Source organism: Conger conger, chromosome 15, assembly GCF_963514075.1.
Source record: "Conger conger chromosome 15, fConCon1.1, whole genome shotgun sequence".
Lineage (NCBI taxonomy): Eukaryota > Metazoa > Chordata > Actinopteri > Anguilliformes > Congridae > Conger > Conger conger.
Genome location: NC_083774.1, coordinates 27368070 through 27391450, shown reverse-complemented (window position 1 = coordinate 27391450; position 23381 = coordinate 27368070). Strand labels below are relative to the sequence as shown.

Genomic DNA, 23381 nt, shown 5'->3' with positions numbered 1-23381 from the left:
TAGCTCCAGCAGCCACAGAGGAAACTGAACCCAGAGCCACACAGCAGCACTGAGTGAATAAATAATGATAGGTGCCTGATAAGCAGCACAGTGGACAATGTGCTTACTGAAACACACCTGTGCGTGTGTGTTTATTTGTGTGTGTGTATGTATGTGTATGGCCGTGTCTGTGCATGTGTGTCAGTGAGAAATAATGTGAGTGTGTGTGTGTGTGTGTGTGTGTGTGTTTCTGCATGCTGCACCCTCTCACTCTGTACACAGTGCTGTGGGTATGTGTGTTTGTGTGTGTGTGTGTGTGTGTGTGTTTCTGCATGCTGCACCCTCTCTCAGTCTGTACGCTGTGCTGTGGGTGTGTGTTCATACCTCGGTGAGAGAGTGTGTGTGTGTGTGTGTGTGTGTGTGTGTTTCTGCATGCTGCACCCTCTCACTCTGTACACAGTGCTGTGGGTGTGTGTTCATACCTCGGTGAGAGAGTGTGTGTGTGTGTGTGTGTGTTTCTGCATGCTGCACCCTCTCTCACTGTACACAGTGCTGTGGGTGTGTGCGTGTGTGTGTGTGTGTGTGTGTGTGTGTGTGGGTGTGTGTGCGTGTGTGTGTGCGTGTGTGTGTGTGTGTGTGTGTGTGTGTGTTTCTGCATGCTGCACCCTCTCACTCTGTACACAGTGCTGTGGGTGTGTGTTCATACCTCGGTGAGAGAGTGTGTGTGTGTGTGTGTGTGTGTGTGTGTGTGGGTGTGTGTGTGTTTCTGCATGCTGCACCCTCTCTCACTCTGTACACTGTGCTGTGGGTGTGTGTGTGTGTGTGTGTGCGCTGGCTCCACCAGGCCTGCCGTATTATCGCTCGGCGGTTTGTGTCACTTCCTGTTCGGGGCTCAACACTTCCCCCAGCGCCCTGCCACACACACTGCACCTCCCGCTCACAGTGACGACTCCACGCTGCGCCCCCCGCCCCTCCCCCTCCCCCTCCCCCTCCACGCACAGCTGGGCCTCTGCTCTGTGTCAATCCAGATTACCAGATTACAGGCTGCAGTCCAGATTAGGCTCGGTCATTGGTCATGTCGCTGGAGCGCTTGTGTGGGTTAAGGGGTTGCCGAGTGACCAGAGGAAAGACTTGATTTGAAGACTTTTTTTACTTCACCACTTAGTAATAATGGGAGCTTCTGGTTGAATTGTGTTGCGTGCTTGATGTTGTGAGTGTTTGTGTGTCTGTGTGTGTGCTTTTTTTTTGTGTGTGTGTACATGTGTGCACAAACATGCATGTGTGTATGTGTGTGCGCATGTGTATGTGCGTTTACAGTATATGTGCATTTGTGTGTGTGTGTGTGTGCATGCCCAAGCGTGTGTGTGTGTGTATGTTGGTGTATATGTATGTGTGTGTGTGTGCCGGTACATGCGTACATGTGTGTGTGCGTATGAGTGTCTGTGCGCGTGAATGCGTCAGTGCAGAGTGTGGCTGTGACGTCACTGGTGAGGATTATGGTGTGGATTTGTGAGACGCAGGTTATCAGTATCGCTGTATTTCTCTCTGCCCCTCCCCCTCAGCCATCTGCTTCCCCCCCTGTCTCGGGTCAAAGGTTAGCGGGCAGCTGATAGAAGGTTGGGGACTGTGGAATTTCACAGGGAAGATGAACCTGGCAAACTCTCTATTTTTCTTCTCTTTCCCTCTTTTCCTCCCTCTCGCTGCCGAAGCTAAATTTCAGCTTCAAGTCAAGTACTTATTTTTATGACAGCTGAACAATTGCACTGTTCAAGGAAAATAATCTCTCCCTGAGAACCTCTCTCTCACTGTCCCTCTCTGTTTCCCCGCTGTCCCTCAGCCAGTGGCAGGTAGCCACGTGTGCTGTTGTCGGTTGCTTTTAAATACATCCAAATATGAACGTTCCTTGTATTTAGCAATGGGTGTATTTCGAAATAATTGTATTTAAAAGACATACATATGTACACATATGTACATCACAATATATGTAGTTGACCCTGGTCTGGTGCGCACAGATGTGAGTGTATTATGTGTTATGGTTTAAGAGTGTTTAGAGAGGTATTTGTCAGTGCGTGTAAATGCATGAGGGAGTGTATATTATATATTATATTATTATATATATTATATAATATTTTTGGCATTTGGCAGACGCTCTTATTCAGTGTGTGTGTGTCAGTGTGTGTGTAAATGCATGAGGTAGTGTGTGTAAAAATAAATGAGAGAAGTGTGTGTGTGTGTGTAAATATAAATGAGAGAAGTGTGTGTGTATGTAAGTCTGTGTGTGTGTAGGCATGTAGTGTGTGCGTGTGTAAATGCATGAGTGTGTGCGTGCGTGTGTGTGTGTGTGTGTAAATTCATGAGGTAGTGTGTGTGTGTGTGTGTGTGTATGTGTGTAAATGCATGAGGGAGTGTGTGTGTGTGTGTGTGTGTGTGTGTGTGTGTGTAAATGCATGAGGGAGTGTGTATTAGGCTGTGGGTGCAGAGGACTGTAACTGGGTCATATTCACCCTGAGACCATCATCACTCTCCCCCTCCAGCCTTCACACACACACTCACACACACACACCACTCAGCCAGCTCAGTCACACACACACACTCACACACACACACTCAAACGCACTCACACGCACACTCGCACGCATACTCACACTCACACGCACATACACACACGCACACACACACACACTCACACTCACACGCACACTCACACGCACACACACACACACACTCACACACACACACCACTCAGCCAGCTCAGTCACACACACACACTCACACACACACACTCAAACCCACTCACACGCACTCGCACGGATACTCACACTCACACGCACATACACACACACACACACACTCACACGCACACTCACACGCACACACACGCACACACACACACACACACACTCACATGCACACACTCACACACACACACACACACACACACACAAACACGCACACACACTCACACACATGCTCACACACATACACACATATGCATGCACACACAGATATACACACAGGCAGAGAGAGATTGAGTGTGTGTGTGTGTGAGAGAGACTCGGTCTGTGGCTGTGTAATTTCAGTGTGTCCGTTCATTGACTTTGTTTTGGCAGCACGGGGGAACATTGTTATAGCACCACAGGGATGAGCAGAGGGGGGAGGAGAGAGGAGTAATGAGGAAGCTGCTCGTTGCCCCACGGGCCCCTGACGCCCGTGTCACTGTCTGCCGGAGCCTCACATGGGGGGCTGGGGAGGCAGGAGTGACATCAGCAGCTCTGAGGGAGGCTCCCCCTGCTGTGATTGGTTCATCCCAGAGAGCAGGGCGGGCAGTCGCCCATTGGGTGGAGCAGAGGGACAGGGCAGGGACGATGGACTCGTTGGGCGAGCGTGCGGTGGCCTCCCCTGTCGAACCCGCGGCGGGCAGAGCTGAGATGAGCTGTCGTGTCATGTAGCACAGAGGAATTAAACAAATAAAACATGTGCGCAAGGGTATACTTATGCTTGTGCGACTGCACCTGTGTACCTCTGTGTCTGTTCCAGACCGAGGTCAAATACGTAATTGTTTTGGATTCAATTACTTTTCTGTGCTCAATTGATCTTGCCTGGTGTAATTGAGCCAACCAAGGGAACCAGAAGGCGGGGTTTGCACTTTTTGAGAGTATTGACATGGGTCCCATGACATGGGTCACCAGACAAGATCAGTAAAGCATGGAAAAGTATTTGAATCCAAAACAATTACGTATTTGACCCAGGATCTAGTCTGTGCTAGCTATATATCTGGGGGAAGTTCACAAACACAGAGATGTGCACCCCCAAAAAACTGTGAAAGTGTGTCTGGATTTTCTTTCCCATCATGCTTTGCTCAGATATGGGTCACTCTCAATGCCCAATTACTACTTCCTGTGTCTCCAGCACCTGTAGCCCTAATCTGTGGTTTATCCAAGTTAATAAAGCTGTGCTGCTATCATTTCCATTTCAATGTCCTCATAAGAAAGAGGCCACTTTGCCTGAAGAAATGGAAATGCTGTTCTTGATCAAGGGGAGATAATTGATACTGTTATTTGTGACATTTAAAGGGGAACATGTGAATTAAATTTCTGTCCCGGAACTCCCACACACAGATGCGCGCACGCAGAAAACACACGAACGCAGTAATACACACACTTCTGAGCATGTGCACAAGCACACACACACAGATGCATATACGCACATACAGACTAGTGTAGACGGACAGGTAAAATAAGAATTTATTTTGTCAGTGAGCGTGGCATAAAGATCTTCTCCTTACTGATCCCATTCTCTCCTAACAGTGAGTCACAAGGACACAAGTCTGTAGCCGTGAGCTCATATCTCTCCCTCCCTCTCTCTTTCTCCCTCTCTCAGGTTGTGGCTCGAGTGGGGATGACAGATACCAGAGTGCTGTAGACCCCTCTACCCTGAGAGATATGGGATATTCCCCCTCCTGAGGAGTATTCACCCGGCCATGTCCCTCAGCAGAAGACTGTAACACCTCACTCCTCCACCAGAGGGCCTGCCAGGGGGCAGGGAGAGCCGACACCCCTCTGGACCTGCCCTTGTGGTGGCACCGTGCCTACAGGGGCGCCGGAGGGAACCATGTAGCGGGCCTCTCCCCGGGTGAGGGGGGGCGGGCACATTTGTCTCTTTTGTTTTTTTTTCCGTCGTCGAAGATGGTCCTGCACACGGCCCAGTTCTCCAGCTCCCTCCTGGGCTTCCTGAACGGCCTGTCCTGGGGGCTGGTGTTCCCCTGCTACTGGCTGCTGGACCGGCTCCTGGCCTCCTTCCTGAGCACGTCGCAGGAGAAGCGCCGGCGCTCCCAGGACCCCTGCTCCTTCCTGGCGCTGTGCGTGCTGGTGTCCACGCCGCTGTACCTGCTGTTCATCCTGGCGGCCCTGCCTCTGGCCCTGCTGGGCTTCCTGCTGTGGGCCCCGCTGCAGGCCGCCCGCCGGCCCTACGTCTACAGCCACCGGAGGGCCGAGGCCCGGCGGGCGGAGCAGGGCGGGGGGTCGCTGGGGGAGTGGAGGCCGCAGGGCCGCAGCTTCTGCTTCTGCAGCGCCAACGCCTGCCTGCTGCCCGACTCGCTGGCGCGCTTCAACAACCTGTCGGACACGCAGGGCCGCGCCCGGGAGGTGGGCCGCCGCATCCGCAACGGGGCCAGCCGGCCCCAGATCAAGATCTACATCGACTCGCCCACCAACACCTCCATCAGCGCCGCGTCCTTCAGCAGCCTGGTGCAGCCGGGGGGCGGGGGCTTCCGCCGCACCTCCTCGCTCGACCACCGGCCCGACAGCAACGGGGAGGCGGAGCCGCGGGAGGGAGCGGGCGGGGCCGGGCCCCAGGCCGAGGAGGGCGGGCCCCCGGGGGACTGCGCCGGAAACGCGGCGGGGGGAGGCGCGCAGACGCAGCCAGAGAGCCCCCTCCAGCCGGCCGGCGTGCAGATCAGCATCAGCGCCCCGGAGCCCGAGGCCCCGGAGGAGGACGCGTCCGGGCCCCGGCCGGCGGCCGAGGGGGACGGGGCCAGCCTGGACAGCCGCACGGCCTCCCGCGAGTCGCTGGCGCGTTTCCACGGCTGCGACGGCGGCGTGTCCAACAACACGCTCTCGCACCGCGTCTCCGCCTTCAAGAAGCCCGCCCTGCGCCGCCGTCGCCACGGAGACGACGGCTTCGACCACGAGGTCTCTGCCTTCTTCCCCGCCAACCTGGACTTCCTGTGCCTGCAGGAGGTGTTCGACAAGCGGGCGGCCGCCAAGCTGAGGCGGCAGCTGCACCGCTACTTCCCCTTCGTCCTGAGCGACGTGGGCCGCTACGCCTGGAAGGGCTGCTGCTCCCGCTTCAAGTTCCTCAACAGCGGCCTGCTGCTGGCCAGCCGGTACCCCGTCCTGGACGCAGACTACCAGTGTTACCCCAACAGCCGTGGCACCGACGCCATGGTCTCCAAGGGAGCGCTCTTCGTGAAGGTCCGTGTTATTTCTTCTCTCTCTCTTTCTCCCTTTATGGCATGCATTGCTTTTTTATGGCAGCCTGTAGCCTGGTGGTTATAGTACATGACTGGGACCTTGATGGTCGGTGGTTGAAACCCCGGTGTAGCCACAATTAGGGCCGCACAGCCGTCGAGCCCTTGAGCGAGACCCCTACCAACGCATTGCTTCAGGGGGGATCGTCCCCTGCTTAGTCTGCTGAACTGTTAGATGCTCTGGATAAAAGCATCAGCTAAATAACTAATTATTATTCATTATTGTTATTATTTGTATCGTGCCAAAGTTAAGAAGCGTGTCCAACTCTGTAGCTGGGCCTGAGCCTTCACTGTTACATGGTGTAATTTCACAGATGCAACTGTTCTGAACTTGTATTTAAACATTTCTGTCGAGCCTCGTCTTTAGAAAATGAAAGCCAAGCACTGTTTCCCTTTCTACTCGGCGACAGCAGCGTTGGGTTTCCCAGCGGTCTGATTTTCATATGTACACAGTTGAGTCTACAGTCAGCGGCGTGGCCTCTCGTGTGCAGGTGACAGATGTCTGGACTTTTGCTGTAGAATGGTGGTTTTCGTGTCTTTTTTTCGGATCCAGCGACAGGGCCCTGGCATCGCAGTACTGCTCCGGCAGAGCTGCGTTTGGAGACTTCCTAGCAGCGTAGAAACGAGGGAGTTAAATAATTTTGACACCGGGGCGGTGATTCAGCGATGTAGGTGCTGAGTGGCTCTGGACCGCGGCTCTTCCACCCCAGGCGCCTGTGTGGGGAGATATTGCTTTTCTTTCAATGAAATAAAAAAATATTTTAATCTTTCCGTTTTCTGCTTCTCACCCCCCCTCACTCAGTGCCTAATCCAAGTCGCAATTTCAAATTAATTTTTTTATTGGCTGAGTGCACTTTAAAATGCCTGTTGCCAAAACTTTTTGCATTTGCATCACATTATAACAGTAATATCTGTCTTTCTCCCATTCTCTTCCGTTCTCCATCTCTCTGTTTCTCTCACTGTTTATCTCTCCCCCTCTCCCTGTTTTTCTCTCACTCTCTTTCTTGTCCCTCTCTCTTTCAGTGCTCTCTCTCATGCATAAAGAAAATGGGCTTTTAAAGTCAATGATGTGATCCATCAGAAGAGCTTCGTACGAGGGGGCTGCATTGACAGGTCGCGGTTAGGAAATGTTGACAACCGGCCATCTTGGCTCTTTGATGTATTCGGCAGTGCGTGGGGTCACAATCTATTGTATTTCTTAATCTATTCAACTTGTCCATATTCATCACAGCCCTGGCCGTGGTCCAGGTGCTGCTCTCGACCCGTCTCGCTCTCCCCGCCGCTGGCCGGAGTCCAAGAGGCCCCGAGGCGCCCCCGCGGCGTCTGCGAAATGTGACAGGCCCACTAGACACCGCCTCGCCGGTCCCCCGCACGGATTAGCAAGTGCCGGCAGACCCAGTCCAGGGCCATACCCTACCATGCCGATTATCTTGGTGCGATTAATTATGCCTGTGCTGCGATTAGCCGGCTCCTGTTTTGCTGATGTGCTACTCTCGTGGGGCTTTCAGGGTCATGTGGTATTTACTGTAATTACCATCTTCCAAATAGTCAATGCTAACAGAGAGGGACAGCCCGTCGAAACTTACAGGGCGTATAAGTTTATGGCTAGTTCTGTCTGCTTCTTTTGCTCTGTGACTCTCTCCCTGTCTCTACCTTTTGCTCTCACACATTCATACTCAGAAGCTTTCTTGGCAAGAATGAAATAGTTGAATTTATTGCCAAAGCCATGTTTTTCCTTTTGTTTCATAAATCAATGTATTTTAATAAAGGATGCCATTACATTTTTCCTTCCATAGCCGTCAGGTGCTAACTAACACTGTTTTGACTAGCGTAGTTAGTCACTGACAGCGTTATTAGCAGTGACAAACGAGGGAGAAGGTACATCTCAAAAAGCAGCAGGGGAATGCTCAACAAGGCGTAGGTTAATGCTGCATACTTTTAAAAAAAGACAAATGAGAAAATCACACATTCTGTTGCTCCATGTACGCCACAGATTTATTGACTAATAGAAGCAAGGAGTCAGCAAAATGTACACCTTTGACTGAGAATGCCATGCCCGTTTAATGAAGCTAAATAAGAAAAATGTGCATTTTTTTATTTAACTTTTTTTATATTTAGTAAGCTTCGTACATGGTCAATGTTAAATGGACTGCACACGTTTGTTGAGAGACACAGTTGATATGAATAAGTGTGGCATCATTTTTGCCTCATGTGCTGTTGTCTTAGTGATGAAACTGATCTGCCTCAGTTACCCTGCTGGTTGATATAGCAGTGCACTGGGGAGCTGTCACAGTTCTGTATTTATGAAAGGTTACTGTGTGTGTGTGTGTGTGTGTGTGTGTGTGTGTGTGTGTGTGTGTGTGTGTGTGTGTGTGTGTGTGTGTGTGTGTGTGTGTGTGTGTGTGTGTGTGTGTGTGTGTGTGCGCTCGTGTGAGTGTGTACATGTGTGTATCACTTTTCAGTTTCTTCGTGTGTTTTGGTTAAATTGTCTCCAGACCAGTGTTTAACAGTATTGTATAGTTCTATCAAAAATTATGTTTGTTCATTTTTAGGTTCATTTTCTTGACAATTCCGTTTTGAATAATAAAAACAGAGACACAGGCAGAGTTAACTCAGCAAACAATCTGTGGCAGAGTCCTCTTTCAGTGAATATTACATATTAAATAAAGACATGCGCAAGGGCAGGCATATGGGTGGGCCTACGTATTGTATAGCTGTTGCAGAACAGAAAGGCCAGACTTTCCTCACCAAGCAACAGTTTTGAGTATTGTGTGCACTATTTACATGCTCAGCATATTGCTTCGGCGATGTCTGTGTTGCATTTCCATTTTTCACCCCCGTTCATTGATCCTGCTGTTCTGCTGGATATTTACTGAAAAGGCTCTGGGCCAGAGCCTTGTTCAAGGGTGTAACAGCAGTGAGCTGACAGGGGTAGCGGATTGATGTCGCGAACCGGGATCGGATTCCTGCGCGCCGTGACCAGGTCTGTGAGCCACACGCAGTGAATCAGACATTTTCACGGGGGGGGGGGTGGGGGGGGCTAAAACTTCAGCCAAAGATATAGGGTTACTGCAGCGGGCAGCCTATTGTAGCGGCGCGGGAGTAGCACGCGGGTAATGCTATCCGTCTGTCGACGGCAGTGCTGCGCAGTTGACTCCGTTTGTTCGTTGCCGCGTCTCACCGTATGCAATTCCCTTTCACAGTGGACGTTTTTTGAAGCGAAAAGTCGGTGAAACGCCGTCTCGAGCAGAGGTTTCACCCGGATATCGCCCGGTTGCGTTCTAGTCACTAAGAAAAACTTCGCCTGAATGTCCAGAGAGGAGGGAACTAATTAGTGAAGCAGGTTGGGAAGTGATTGGTTGGAATGAAAACCTGCGAGGCCATTTTGACCAATGCTGGACATGTAGTTGGAAATTTGGAATGATTTTGGAATGATTTGAATGTTAATAATTATTCAAGTCTACACATCTGTACCTTTATATCAGGAATGGTGTGATGCTTCCAAAGAATACGAAGATATATCTGTCCCTACACAACACTGAGATTTCAGAATGTGCTTTAGATGGTAAACCTTGCCAGTAGTCTATCAGGACAGTAATACATCTCAGAGCATACACTTCTTGATAAAGCTGAACGCTGAGTCCCATTTTGTAGTTTATGATTGTACATCCTCTGCCTCATCTACACACTTTGAATGAGGAGGAATATGCTGACAGGACAGCAGTGCAGTAAAAACAATATCCAACCCTCTAGGGCTCATTTTGTTCTCTCGGGGAGAGAGAGAGTGTGCACACATTCCCAATTTGCAACATACAGACCATGTGCAGACATCTTATTCCGCTCAAGCAGGCTGACACATTTATCATTGCACATATGCACACACACGCACACACACACATACACACACGCGGTGCATTAATGTTTAATTCCTGCTTTAAACCTCTGCTTAATTTTACAGTAAGCACAACAAATGAAAAACAATTGCATGACTATGAAAAGGTTATAAAAACAGTGCATACTGGCTTGTTACTACTACCGAGTGACTTGTAAACTTAATTTATATTTAATGGGACATTCATATTAGCAGAGTTCCTGCATCCAATGTGATTCACACAAATATTGTTTTATCTATTCTACTTTTATGGAGGTGGTTTTTTACTGAAGCAGTTTAGGTTAAGTGCATTTGCAGTAAGTGTATAATATAATGGCAGTGGCCGGAATTGGGTTCAAATGTTACTTCCATTGTACAAAGGCAGTCAATTAACCATTAATTCACACAGCTGGTGCAGATGGAGCTCCACGAATTTTAGAGCCTGATGTGTTCTGTGCATTTAAAAAATCTAGATCTTTCTGTTGGATGTTTGATGGATATGGGATTCATTTCTCTAAACACACATTGTTTATGAGCATTCGAGAGCCTGCGTGCAGGATTTCCGCTGGGTTTTTGTCACCGTTTGTGTATTTATGAGATTATGAATCAGACTGAAACCAGTCTACGTTTGTTTTGTTTAGTCTTCACACTGGACCTAGTCTTAGCGCACCGACTGTCATGTCATTATAATGGCCTGCGCGCGATGCACAAATAGATGAGGCACAATGGCGTGTATAGCCTAATCTAGGGCGATGTTGCGTCAGTGAATCGGTGTCTGTTTCGCTAATATATGGCCCTTTTTTTGGGAACATCATTACTGTGCTCTGGTTTTCGGTCGGGCGGCAGAACCAGGTCATCTGCGCAGAGCAGAATTTTGACTTCGTGCATGCATGCTAACAGAATGAGGACGAGCTGCTGCGAGCGGTCCCAACTGCGCCTTTCACTAAACGTGGATATTGAACCGCGCGGGGGTCGGCATGTGAGCTGCTCTGCAGCGGCTGCGTGCGGCGAAGCTCTTATTTCTGTAGTGGATTAATCCAATAATATCACACACTTTGTCCTTTACACCACTTTAGAGAATAATAAAGTGCTGTCACTTGAAGCCAAATTGAATTTAATGCTTTTCTGAAGTCAATGGTTCATGTAAAAAAAATCTTTTAACATTTTTTAATTGCTCGGTCACGATTTTCAAACATATATTTAGGCGCTATGGTGTGCAGTACAATAATAGCATGCATGAGTTAGCAAGGAAAATCAATTCAACAGCCTGAATAAAAAAGCCGCGATAAAGATTGCAGTGACACACCTTAGTTATATTTCTACTCACGCAGTCTCCCCCGTAATTAAGTATTTGTTCAAGCAATGATCTGGAGATGTAGTGTATGTTCCAGTTTAATAAAGAGTCAAATAGGAGAGACACTAAAGAGGGATATGATTAGGGATTTTACATTTTCAAAAGATGAACAAACCATACTAAAATGTGCTTCGGGTTTAGTTCTGTTTGCAGAATAAGATGGCAGGCTACAGGAAATTTGTTCAAGGTAAATTTCACAGTGATATCATGCAGGAAGTTCTTTAATGGAGGGCCGTCAGACTTTTCCCCGACATATTTCTATTCCTGTCATATAAAGCAAGGCTCGTTGTTTTTATTTGGATGCTTTTCAGATGAATGATTTACCCTCTCATTGCCACATTATGTGATAAATAGATATTCATATTACAAATAGTGGATATATTATAATATATTTATACAAGATTTTGGCAGTCAGATGACTTCTCAGATGAATAGGGCCTAAGAACTTAATTTTCTGTAAATTATTCTTCATAATCAGATCTCATTTTACATTGATTCTTTGAAATGTGGAAAACAAAGAGTTCAAAGACAACGTAAACGGTAACAAGTCAAACCTGCATGTTGCTACAGTCTGTTTCCACACACAATTATGTGAGGTGTCCAAGGCTGACAAACCCTGATTTAGTAGAAACATGTTCAAGATGTTTCTATTAAATCGGGTTTAGTAGAAATCATCATTCTGATTCCTCAGCGGTGGAATTACTTGCCTCCCACTGTCAGGACAGCAGAACCCCTCCCCATATTTTGATGCAGACTAAAAACACACCTTTTCAGACTATACCTTAGTCTTCCCTCCTGATTTACCCTCCCCCCCCCCTTCTGATATCCTTCTTGTGCACCCTATATTAAAAAGACATTTAAAAATGAAATTGATGACTATTGCTTTTTGGTTAGATCAGCTGTTCATGCATGTTTTGCTATTTATGAATGTGATGTTTTTAACTTGTTGAGGAACATATGCACTTGTAAGTCGCTTTGGTTTAAAAGCGTCCGCTAAATGACTCGAATGTAATTGTGAAAAATGTAAAAGATCAGGCCAGACACTGTCCCGTATACTGTCTAGAGTCTAGACAGTATAGGCCTAGCCTGTAGGCCTCTGAATGGTCTGTTCTCATTATTCAGCATTATTATGTTCTTATGTAGAATCGGTAAAATAGCGCAGTCATTTTCCTGATCCTTGTGTGCTTTTTGGCAACTAATATATTTGCAAAACATTTGTTGAACGGAATGGTTTCACATTTCTTTTGTATGATTAAACAGCTAACTGGCATTTGGATTGCCCTTTCTTGGAGTTTTTACCCTCGGACAAATCATCTCAAATTCATAAAAACACCATTTCGAGTTGAAATGGCAGATGTGAACAGAAAAGGCCATGTTTGTGTCTCCTTTATCATATTATTGCTGTGAGAACCAATATTTTTCTTTTTTCCCCAAAATAAATACTGAGAAGGACATTTGAGATGGGTTTGTGCTTCATTATGGTTTTGGCTTTACTTGGCGGACAGATGACATCTTGCCGGTTTCAGATTTTCAAATCAGACAGACGACCGTGTGCATGGGCCAAGTATGCCCAAGGCTGATTTTGAATGTGTATGCATGTGCCGTGTGCAAGTTCCATTTGCGTGAGCCAATGTCTATTTCACTGAGTTCTTTTTGGTTTTTGTGTTAGTGTGTCAGTGTTAAATTAGACTGCTGCGGCATTTGTGCAAAAAGCAGGTCCCAGGCCTTTCCGAAGACTACACAAATGCTCTGTTATATTTCCATAAACAGAATGAAAAGCATTCTTGTATCATGTGTGAGCCAGCAACATTAATCCCCAAGTGCATATTGGATCTTCTATCTGCTGTACAGCCGTGGTGTAAAAGGGGTATATATATCACACATTCACTTATTTTCAGGTCGGTGAACTGCCAAAGTAGATTTGTGCTTGTAATGTATCTATGTTTCCCACTGGGGGGTAAACATAACACCTTTTACCTTACTTATCTGAATGTTTGTAAGGTAATGGCACCTTATTATGAAAGCTTTAAAATGCTCGTCTAGTCGTTTGAGTGCATTGCGTTCTAATATCAGAGAATACGGGTTGAACCCAGCATCACAGAACTGAACGACATATCTGTCTGAGCCAGGTCATACTCGATTGATTACCTTTATCGCATACGTGTTGTGTTACCGTTTCTGTGGTCGGTGACAGTTCCTTTGACAGTTCCTTTGATAGAGCGCTACAGTAAACACAGTTTTGACTGACAGGGTTGATGACTGTAAGGTCCCAGATGAATCTCCCGAGTTCATCGTGACGCACATCGCGTCTTTGCCCGGCGGATTGTCACAGGTGTTCTTAGTCGGCTCGTGATTGAATTTGAAATTAAACGGAGAGATCCTTTTTAGACAAAACGCGGAACCGTTTAAGCACGTCGGTATGCAGATTTGTTGTGGGCGGACATGTGGGAGGAGAGCGAACGGTTGACAGGTTAGCGGTTAGCTAAATGTGGGAGGGGTGGGGGCAATACGGCGATATGAGAGACTGGGAGAGGGGCAGCTACAGCTGCCGCGGCAATGCAGCTGGGGTCAGACTACCATGGGCTTTAATTATCGCCTGAGTTGGAATGTTAATTTAAAATGTTTCCCCTGAAGAACGAACACCCACATAATTAAACGTTTTTTTAATCCGTACTCATTCCTTATTATTATTTCAAAGAACAAAGTGCGGCTCTTTTTTCATTCAGAGGATACCCTGAAACGCTTTACTGACCTGCAATTCATGGGTACATCTCTTTCTGTGTACAAATGTATGTGTGTAAACACAAACACGCGTACACACAAAATCAAACACACAACACTATTGGGGGCTTAGGGACGATATGTTTAATTCACTGTAAAGCGTCTTCCGTGAATAGCGCTATACAAAATAAATGTCATTGAATTGAACACACACACATACAAGTGCACACACTCACACACAAACACACACATGCAAACACACATACACACACACACACACACACACACACACACGCACATGAAGGAACATCAAGGCCTTCTTGGTCCTTGATGTTTTTCATGTTGTAGGGTTAAGTCAGGTGACTTTCTTTCCTCATGTTTTTCCTACACTGAGAGGAATCCTTGTGGACATTGATCTGTTCCAGCACAGGGAGTACTGTAAGGAGTCACAGGCTCCACTGAGTCTCTTCCTACATCCTCCTCACGGGGACAGATCTCCTCACCTAGCAGCCCCCGGACTCCAGTACAAACATACACTCACCAAGCACTTTATTAGGAACATTTTCACTTTATTACACCTACTTATTCATGCGATTGTCTAATCAGCCAATTATTTGGCAGCAGTGCAATGTATACAATCATTTCAGTTAATGTTTACATCAACCATCAGAATGGGGAAAATGTGATCTAAGTGGATTTGACCGTGGAATGATTGTTGGTGGCAGACAGGTTGGTGTGAGTATCTCAGAAACGGCTGATCTCCTGGGGTATTCACGCCCACTAGTCTCTAGAGTTTGCAAAGAAAAAACAACAAAAAAATATCCACTGAGCAGCAGTTCTGCAGACAGAAATGCTTTGTTAATGAGAGATGTCAGAGGAGAATGGCCAGACTGGTCAAAGCAGATATAATAGGCTGATAAATGAGTTAGCGACCATTCATTAAGAAACCTATACACTGCAACAACAAAAAAAGTGTCAATCTTAACACATATTTTTAACTTAAAATCTTATTTCCATAACTTTTTTTGCTAAATAAAACAAGATTGCCAGTGAGGTGAGAGTTTGACCCATTTCAAGATTTGCAAATGTGGTTAGAAAATTTGACTTTGTCAAACAAAAAGTAACTTAAAAGAAGCTACTTGAGAGAAATAAATTTTAAGTCTCATTACAAGACTGAAGCTCTTGTTCTATTTCTTGCAGTGTCCGGATGTAAACAAGCAGTTCTGTGTACACTTCTGTTACCCTTTTAGAAGAGAAAGGAAACAGACCTGTGTTTAGACTCATTAGATGCTCCCATGGTGGTTCAGTTTACTCTGTGGCACAAACCCTTTGAGGCGGTTGTATGTGAAAGCTTCGCTCCCTCACTATCTCTAGCTTGTATACTTGTAATAAACTTTGTCATCTCTTCCTCAAGTTCAGAACAGATTGCCCACACACTGCCGCTTATGGGTCTCTTACTGTTTCACACGTTTTTGTGGGTTGCCCTCGGTCACGTTTGCTATGATACACTTTAGTGAGGAAGAGCGCATCACATTACTGCGATAGATTAGTTGTTGTGGCAACTGAAGGCAGAGGGATTAGTAAGTAAGAGCTGTTGGGTAGCTTGCTGACCGCTTTTATTAGCAAGCTAACATTACAGTACACAGTACAGCACACACACCAGTGTCATTTACGCAATTAAAGGTTATACTGGGGTTAAAGGTACTCTGCAGGATTAAAGGTTATACTGGGGTTAAAGGTACTCTGCAGGATTAAAGGTGATACTGGGGTTAAATGTACTCTGCAGGATTAAAGGTGATACTGGGGTTAAAGGTTATACTGGGGTTAAATGTACTCTGCAGGATTAAAGGTTATACTGGGGTTAAAGGTACTCTGCAGGATTAAAGGTTATACTGGGGTTAAAGGTACTCTGCAGGATTAAAGGTTATACTGGGGTTAAAGGTACTCTACAGGATTAAAGGTTATACTGGGGTTAAAGGTACTCTGCAGGATTAAAGGTGATACTGGGGTTAAAGGTTATACTGGGGTTAAATGTACTCTGCAGGATTAAAGGTTATACTGGGGTTAAAGGTACTCTGCAGGATTAAAGGTGATACTGGGGTTAAAGGTACTCTGCAGGATTAAAGGTTATACTGGGGTTAAAGGTACTCTGCAGGATTAAAGGTTATACTGGGGTTAAAGGTACTCTGCAGGATTAAAGGTTATACTGGGGTTAAAGGTACTCTGCAGGATTAAAGGTTATACTGGGGTTAAAGGTACTCTGCAGGATTAAAGGTTATACTGGGGTTAAAGGTACTCTGCAGGATTAAAGGTTATACTGGGGTTAAATGTACTCTGCAGGATTAAAGGTTATACTGGGGTTAAAGGTACTCTGCAGGATTAAAGGTTATACTGGGGTTAAAGGTACTCTGCAGGATTAAAGGTTATACTGGGGTTAAAGGTACTCTGCAGGATTAAAGGTTATACTGGGGTTAAAGGTACTCTGCAGGATTAAAGGTTATACTGGGGTTAAATGTACTCTGCAGGATTATAGGTTAATGCAGGGTGAGAGATCAAGGTATTTGTTGTTTGGTCTTGAATTTCAGTCCAGTTACTCTCACTTCTGTTACACTGGCCCTTCTGAACTGTGCATCGCCTACCCTATTTCTCAGGTAGACTGAACTAGGCTGCCAGCGAGCTGTCTGCTTGCAGGTGTGACGGTAGTGTCACAGTCTCTCCCAAAAAAGTACAGACAAAAGCGCCGGCTACACGAGTTATTCTTGCGACAGAAGCGCGTTAGCAAAGGGACAGACGTCACACAGTGATCTATAAAAGGGGATTTCCCTGGAGGCTCAGGCCGTAAAGGGGCTTCCCACAAGTGCACGCCGGGATATGTAGTCGTCAGAGTCAAGCCTCGGCTTCATCCCGCCAGTGGTGAGGTGAGTGTAAGTCAGTCAGGGCTCCTCTTGTTACCGCCACATTAGCATGAACCTCTTTCTTACTCTTTCTTACATTTCCCTGCTATGCCAGCTTGACCAGCTTGAAAATTGAGTCGGTCAAGCTGGTCTGGCTGGGTATTAGCTGGTCACCCAGCATAGCCAAGCTGGTCATAAGGCTGGTCTGGCTAGGTATTAGCTGGTCACCCAGCATAGCCAAGCTGGTCATAAGGCTGGTCTGGCTAGGTATTAGCTGGTCAACCAGCATAGCCAAGCTGGTCATAAGGCTGGCCTGGCTGGGTATTAGCTGGTCAACCAGCATAGCCAAGCTGGTCATAACGCTGGTCTAGATGGGTATGAGCAGGTCAACCAGCTAGTGCTTGTAGCTTGTCTGAGCTGGTTAACCAGCTACCTGCTGTTTCAAAAAATAGCATGAGCTAGTCTGATCCAGTCAACCAGCTAAACCATGTTGAGCTGGGAGCTGGTCTGAGCGGGTCAACAAACCTAAAACAAAGTCTAGCTTGAGCTGGGTCCTAGTCCTAGTCCCTCTGCTAAACAAATGTAAAGCACAGTAGCTCCTCACAAATTTTGTAGTCGCCTTCTCTCCGATTGGCCCTGGATCTAGCTGTCCTGTGTGGCCTGCAGTTGCTGCAAGGGAACTATGTGGGTGCGAGTGCCAAAAGTTGTGGTTCCAATTTGGGGGAAAAAATTATACTTTTTTTGTATAATGGCAGTGATGGTTGATGCTATCCCATCTCTCCCTCCCCCCATTATCTATCCGCCCTCCCACCCTCCTCACCCGCGTCTTGGATCCAGTGGGTATACTGCGGTAAAAGCCTGCTGAGCACTTCCCTTCTTTGCTTTGGCTGCTTCCAGTTCATCAGCATTTACGCAGCTAATTCAGGGATAAAAGTCCATCAAATGCCAGGCTGACAGGTCTGCCCAAGTGGATTTCAGCAAATGCGCTGAGAGAGAGCGAAACCCAGAGAGATTTAAAGAATGAAAGAGTCTCCTGAGCCTTGTTTTGCTGTTCCTTTTGTAAATGTAATCAACTGGGTATTTCCATTTTTTGGCAACGCAAGTTCTCTTCTTGTGTACGTGAAGCGCTTTCAAATTTTAACTTGAGTTTGAAAGAAGATGTAAGGAGGGGGCAACTCATCCTCTCCAAATTTACTCGCAATTTAATTAAATGACTCAATTTAATTTAGTGATTTAGGAAATGCTTTTAGCCGAAGCAGCTTCCAGAAGTGCTATGTCTGAATCTTTCTCTTTTCCATACAGGTGCAGGTGGGCACCTCTCTTCAAGAGCAAAGGATTGTGGGATACGTCACCTGCACTCACCTCCATGCCATTGAAGGTATGCACATACGAACACATACACCCACATTCCCACACACACACACGCACGCACGCACACACACACACACGTGTACATATACAGTGCTGTCCGTAGTATTTGGACAGTGGTACAATTTCTGTTTTTTTGGCTCTGTACTCCAGCACATGAACCAGTGAATATGAGGTTAAAGTGCAGACTGTCACCTTTAATTTGGGGGTATCTACATCCATAGCGGGTGATCTGTGTAGGAACTACATCCCTTTTTATACATAGTCCCCTTTTTAGGGGACCAAAAGTAATTGGACAGTTGCGTTCTCAGCTGTTTCCGATTAGTCAGGTGTATTCAATTGCTTCCTTAGCGCAGCTATAAGAAAGCTTTTGGTATCTAGTCTTGAGTCTAGGCTTTTGATTGCATTTGGAGTCTGTTATTGGTGTTTCTGAACCATGGACCAGAATTGTGCCAATGACAGTCAAGGAATTACAGTGTCTGTACACACACACACACACACACACACACACACACACACTGTCTCAGACCCAAGCCTGCTGCTCTGCTGACACAGCCCCACGCTGGGTTATGTAAGCCTGAGCCCATCTGGAGCTGAATGGAACTGACAGCCTCATTTATCTTTTAGTCTGTCTGACCTGTGTGTGTGTGTGTGTGTGTGTGGTGTGTGGGAATTTGTTTGTATGTATATGTGTGTGTGCATGTGTGTGTGGTCTGTGTGGGGAATTTAGGAATTTGTGTGTGTGTGTGTGTGTGTGTGTGTGTGTGTGTGTGAGAGAGAGAGAGAGAGAGAGAGAGAGAGAGAGGATGTGTGCACATCTGTACAGTACTGTAACAGATAAATGCCGAATGCAGTAATTTTCCATGTGTGGAATCTGGGTTTCTATCCCTTCACACTGTAGGCAGACTCTCCCCTTTGCTGTAAAATAAATAAATTAAGGACAGCACACACTCCTTGGTCGCCATGGTGATTGGCTTGAGCTATTTTAAGCGGGGAGCCTGCGTTGTGCGTTGGAGAAAGACAGATCTGCTGCTATTTCTGGACCCAGCCACGTAGCCACGCACCCGCTCCGGGGCTAAATTTACTCCCGCCGCTATTTCTGAAGATAAATGGAGGGAGGAGGGGAGGAGAGGAGGCAGGAGGGATGAGAGAGACCTGATTACGCTGCCCCACCCTCTCTCTAACTGCCCCACCCTGCCCCACACTCACTGCCCCACCCTCTCTCTAACTGCCCCACCCTGCCCCACACTCACTGTCTCACCCTCTCTCTAACTGCCCCACCCTGCCCCACACTCACTGCCCCACCCTCTCTCTAACTGCCCCACGCTCACTGCCCTTCCCTCTCTCAAACTGCCCCACCCTGCCCCACACTCACTGCCCCTCCCTCTCTCGAACTGCCCCACCCTGCCCCACACTCACTGCCCCTCCCTCTCTCGAACTGCCCCACCCTGCCCCACACTCACTGCCCCTCCCTCTCTCTAACTGCCCCACCCTGCCCCACACTCACTGCCCCTCCCTCTCTCGAACTGCCCCACCCTGCCCCACACTCACTGCCCCACCCTCTCTCTAACTGCCTCACCCTGCCCCACACTCACTGCCCCACCCTCTCTCTAACTGCCCCAAACTGCCCCACCTTCTTTCAAACCGTTGCACCTGCTCCCAAACTGCCCCACCCTCTCAGAACTTGCCCTACCCTTTTGTGCCTAATACTTTTGCACAGTACTGTCTGTGTGTTCAGAGCTGTTTATGAGTCCATGTGTGCATGCATGTGTGTGTATGTGTTTGTGCACATGGGCGTGTGTGTATGTGTATGAGCAGGCATGCGTGTGTGTGGGTGTGAGTGTGTGTGTGTGTGTGTGTGTGTGTGTGTGCGTGTGGGTGTGGGTGTGTGTGTTTGTGTGTGCGTATGTGCGAGGTTGTGTTTTAGTAGATGGAGTCCCATGCATTACTACCCTCATTTATTTCCTCTGTTTATACCACAGCCTGTCCAGACATAAATAATTGATCGTAAGTGAGCTGTTCATCTTCTGGGTTTCCTGGACAAACAGTTGCATCAGCCACACTGTACACCTGCATCCCTGTCTGCTGCTACCTACACTCTGTTCTCGCAGGTCACGATCTGTCTCTCTCTCTCTCCCTCCCTCCCTTTCTCTGTTTCTCTCTGTCTGTGTCTGTCTCTCTCTCAATTCAATTCAGAATCCTTTATTGACATGACATTTTACCATATACGGCGGGCTCCAGAATTGTTGGCACCCTTAATAAAAATGGAGAAAAAAAAGACGGCATCTATTAAACAATATGGATAACAATCTATATGTTTTGTTCAAACATATGGGAAAACTATGTATATCCTTTCATTTAGATACATTTACTCTCATGTTTCAATGTTTATTATTTAGTAATCTCATTTTTTCTGAAAACCACACGTGCCAGAATTATTGGCACCCCGAACAATTATTGAAATAAAATCAAACAAAGTGAAACTGTCAATATCATTTTATTTAATTCAGGTAATCTCAGGAATGGATTGTCTCATTCCATCACTTCCTGTTTCACTAGGGTATAGAAAATGAGGTAGCAAGCATGCTAAACATAACTATCGGTGCAATGTTCAGATGAGAAAATGTAATGCTTTGGCCATACACACCAACATATTTGGCGGCAAAAATGGAATGCAGACAAGCACCTCATACCTACTGTCAGATATGGCTCATGGCCTGTGGTCCAGTGGCCCTATTTCAGGCTATATCAATTAATTCAGCAAAGTCCCCGGCAATCTTGGCAAAGAATCTTGTTGCCTCAGATTGTCCAGCAGGACAATGACTCCAAACGTACATCAAAATCCACACAGACATTGTTAAGTAAACACAACAACCGTGTTCTGCAATGGCCATCTCAGTCTCCAGACTTAAATCCCACGAGAAACCTGTGGTCTGAACTGAAGCACAAATCCAAGGATATCAATGATTCTGTAAAGTTCTGCGTGGAGGAATGGTCAAAACTCCCTCCAAAAGTGTTCTCTGAACATATCACAAATTATAGGAAAAGACTGACTGTCATCTTTGGGTGTGTGTTTGCACAAAGGACTGTATTAAACCAGGGGTACTAGTAATTGTGGAGCCTATCCTGTTTTTGGGGAAAATACATTCAATTTCCATTGCATCATTATCGCAGTGCACTACTTTACACATGTTGGAAAATAAATTAAATAATTAAATTATTTGTTAGTTTACAGAATTTTTTAAAACATATTTATCAAGGATGCCAATAATTCTGGAGCCCACTGTATGTGTATCAAAAGATTTGCATTGGAAGCAGCACAAATGCTATGAAATAATGACCATAACCGCATAATAATCGTGAGAAGAAGAATAATGATGAATAAAAACAATTGATGATTTTACACAATCATCGTTCGAGGTTGCGACGCTCGCTCGGGCTGTGGCTGGTGTGTCTCTCTCTCTCTTCCCCGTCGCTCTCTCTCCCCACATGCCAGTACAGATATCCATGCGGCAGGAAGGAGGGGATCAGACAGTGGGGTTCAGGTGGAGGGTGTTTATTTATAAGCTTCCAATCCCAAAGAGCACAGGGGACTGAGAGTGGATGCGACTGCATGGGGGGCGGGGGGGGTGGGGGGTGGGGTGGGGTTGTTTGGCTATGTGTGGCAGGCCCAGTCTGATTCTGGGGTGAGCATCCATTTTGTGATTATGCTGGCTGTGACTTCTGATTTGTCTGTTGAAATGGTTTTTGTTTTTGTTTTGCTGGCCATATTTTGGTCTTTTGGGGAATGCATTACAGGGTCATTGTATAGTTCAGTAAAACTTGACCTGTGGATAATACAGAGGGATATGCACGGGGGGAGGGTTCCGCAGGTGGGCAGTGGGTGTTTAGGAGGTATGTATCTTCACACCTGTGAGTGCTGTATGAGTATTAGAAAATGATGAATGATGTCACCAGTGTCAGCCCTAGCCTTTGATGAGGAGTTCCACACCCGCTCCCTTTATCATATACACTCCATGACCACTTTATTCGGTAGACCTGTGTTATTAATGCACATATCTAAGCAGCCAGTCATGTGGCAGCAAATCAATGCATAAAAGCATGCAGACATAGTCAAGAGGTTCAGTTATTGCTCAGACCATACATTGGAATGCGGAAGAAATATGATCTAGTCTCTAGAGTTTGCAGAGAATGGTGTGAACAAAAACGTCTTGTAAGTGGCAGTTATGTGGGCGAAAAATGCCTCGTTAATGAGAGAGGTCAGAGGAGAAGGGTCAGACTGGTTCAAGCTGACAGGAAGGCGACTGTAACTCAAATAACCATTGTTACAGCAGTGGTATGCAGAAGAGCATCTCTGAACATACAGCCCTAATGGCACTTATGTCGCTGATCAGTTTGTGGCAAACATTTAAAATTTTGTCGGTTGGGGGAGCCTCCTCGTGTGGCAACTGAAGAAGAGATAGAGACATGTTTGGGTTGAGTTTCGTGTGCTCAACCCAAACTCCTTGCGTCGTTGTGCGTGTTGGCGTTTGTGTTCCTTGCATAGAGCATGTAACATGCTTAAAGGTGGAGGTTTTTGCTTGTTCGATAAAGTGAAACTCTCTCTCTCAGGAGACGCAGCGGTGCGTTGTGAACAGCTGGACCTGCTGTTGGAGTGGGGATCGGAGTTTCGGAAAGCCACCTCCTCTCCCGCCGGAGACAAAGGCCTGGAGGACCAGGTGGCTTTCGATGTTATCCTGGGGGACCTGAATTTCGACAACTGCTCCTCAGGTACCGGGCCAAACATCAACAGAATTTGTTTTTGTAAAGACTTGTGACTTGACGTGTAGGAGGTGTGAGGTTTAGTACGGTGGTGGTACATTTGCAGAAGGTGTTGAACTGTCAGACTTAGTCTCTGGAGGTTAGCTGCTATCTCTTCACACCTGAACCGAGCAGAGCAAGGAAACTCTCTCTCTCTCTCTCTGTCTCTCTCTCTCTCTGAGGATAATTTTCCTCTCTCTCTTGCTCCCTCTCAATTAAATTCAAAATGGTTTATTGGCATGAAATACAGCAAGGTAAATATTGCCAAAGCAGATGGAAAACAATAAGATCTAAATACTATACAGTAAATATTTATATATGTATATTAATATATTTGCAATAATATATGAACAGTCCCCTCCAAAA

At 46.6% G+C, this 23381-nt stretch overlaps 1 protein-coding gene across 3 annotated transcripts in view; it reads left to right on the top strand.

Annotated features, from left to right (window-relative positions):
* Positions 1-23381, top strand: part of LOC133111680 (sphingomyelin phosphodiesterase 3-like) — a 39927-nt gene that overhangs the window by 9470 nt on the left and 7076 nt on the right. For all 3 annotated transcript variants that reach the window (XM_061222210.1, XM_061222211.1, XM_061222209.1), the window contains exons 2-4: positions 4360-5951; positions 18150-18225; positions 22827-22985. In XM_061222210.1, coding sequence (XP_061078194.1) covers positions 4665-5951; positions 18150-18225; positions 22827-22985 — 1522 coding nt within the window. In that variant the 5' untranslated portion in view covers positions 4360-4664. The remainder of the gene's footprint in view (positions 1-4359; positions 5952-18149; positions 18226-22826; positions 22986-23381) is intronic.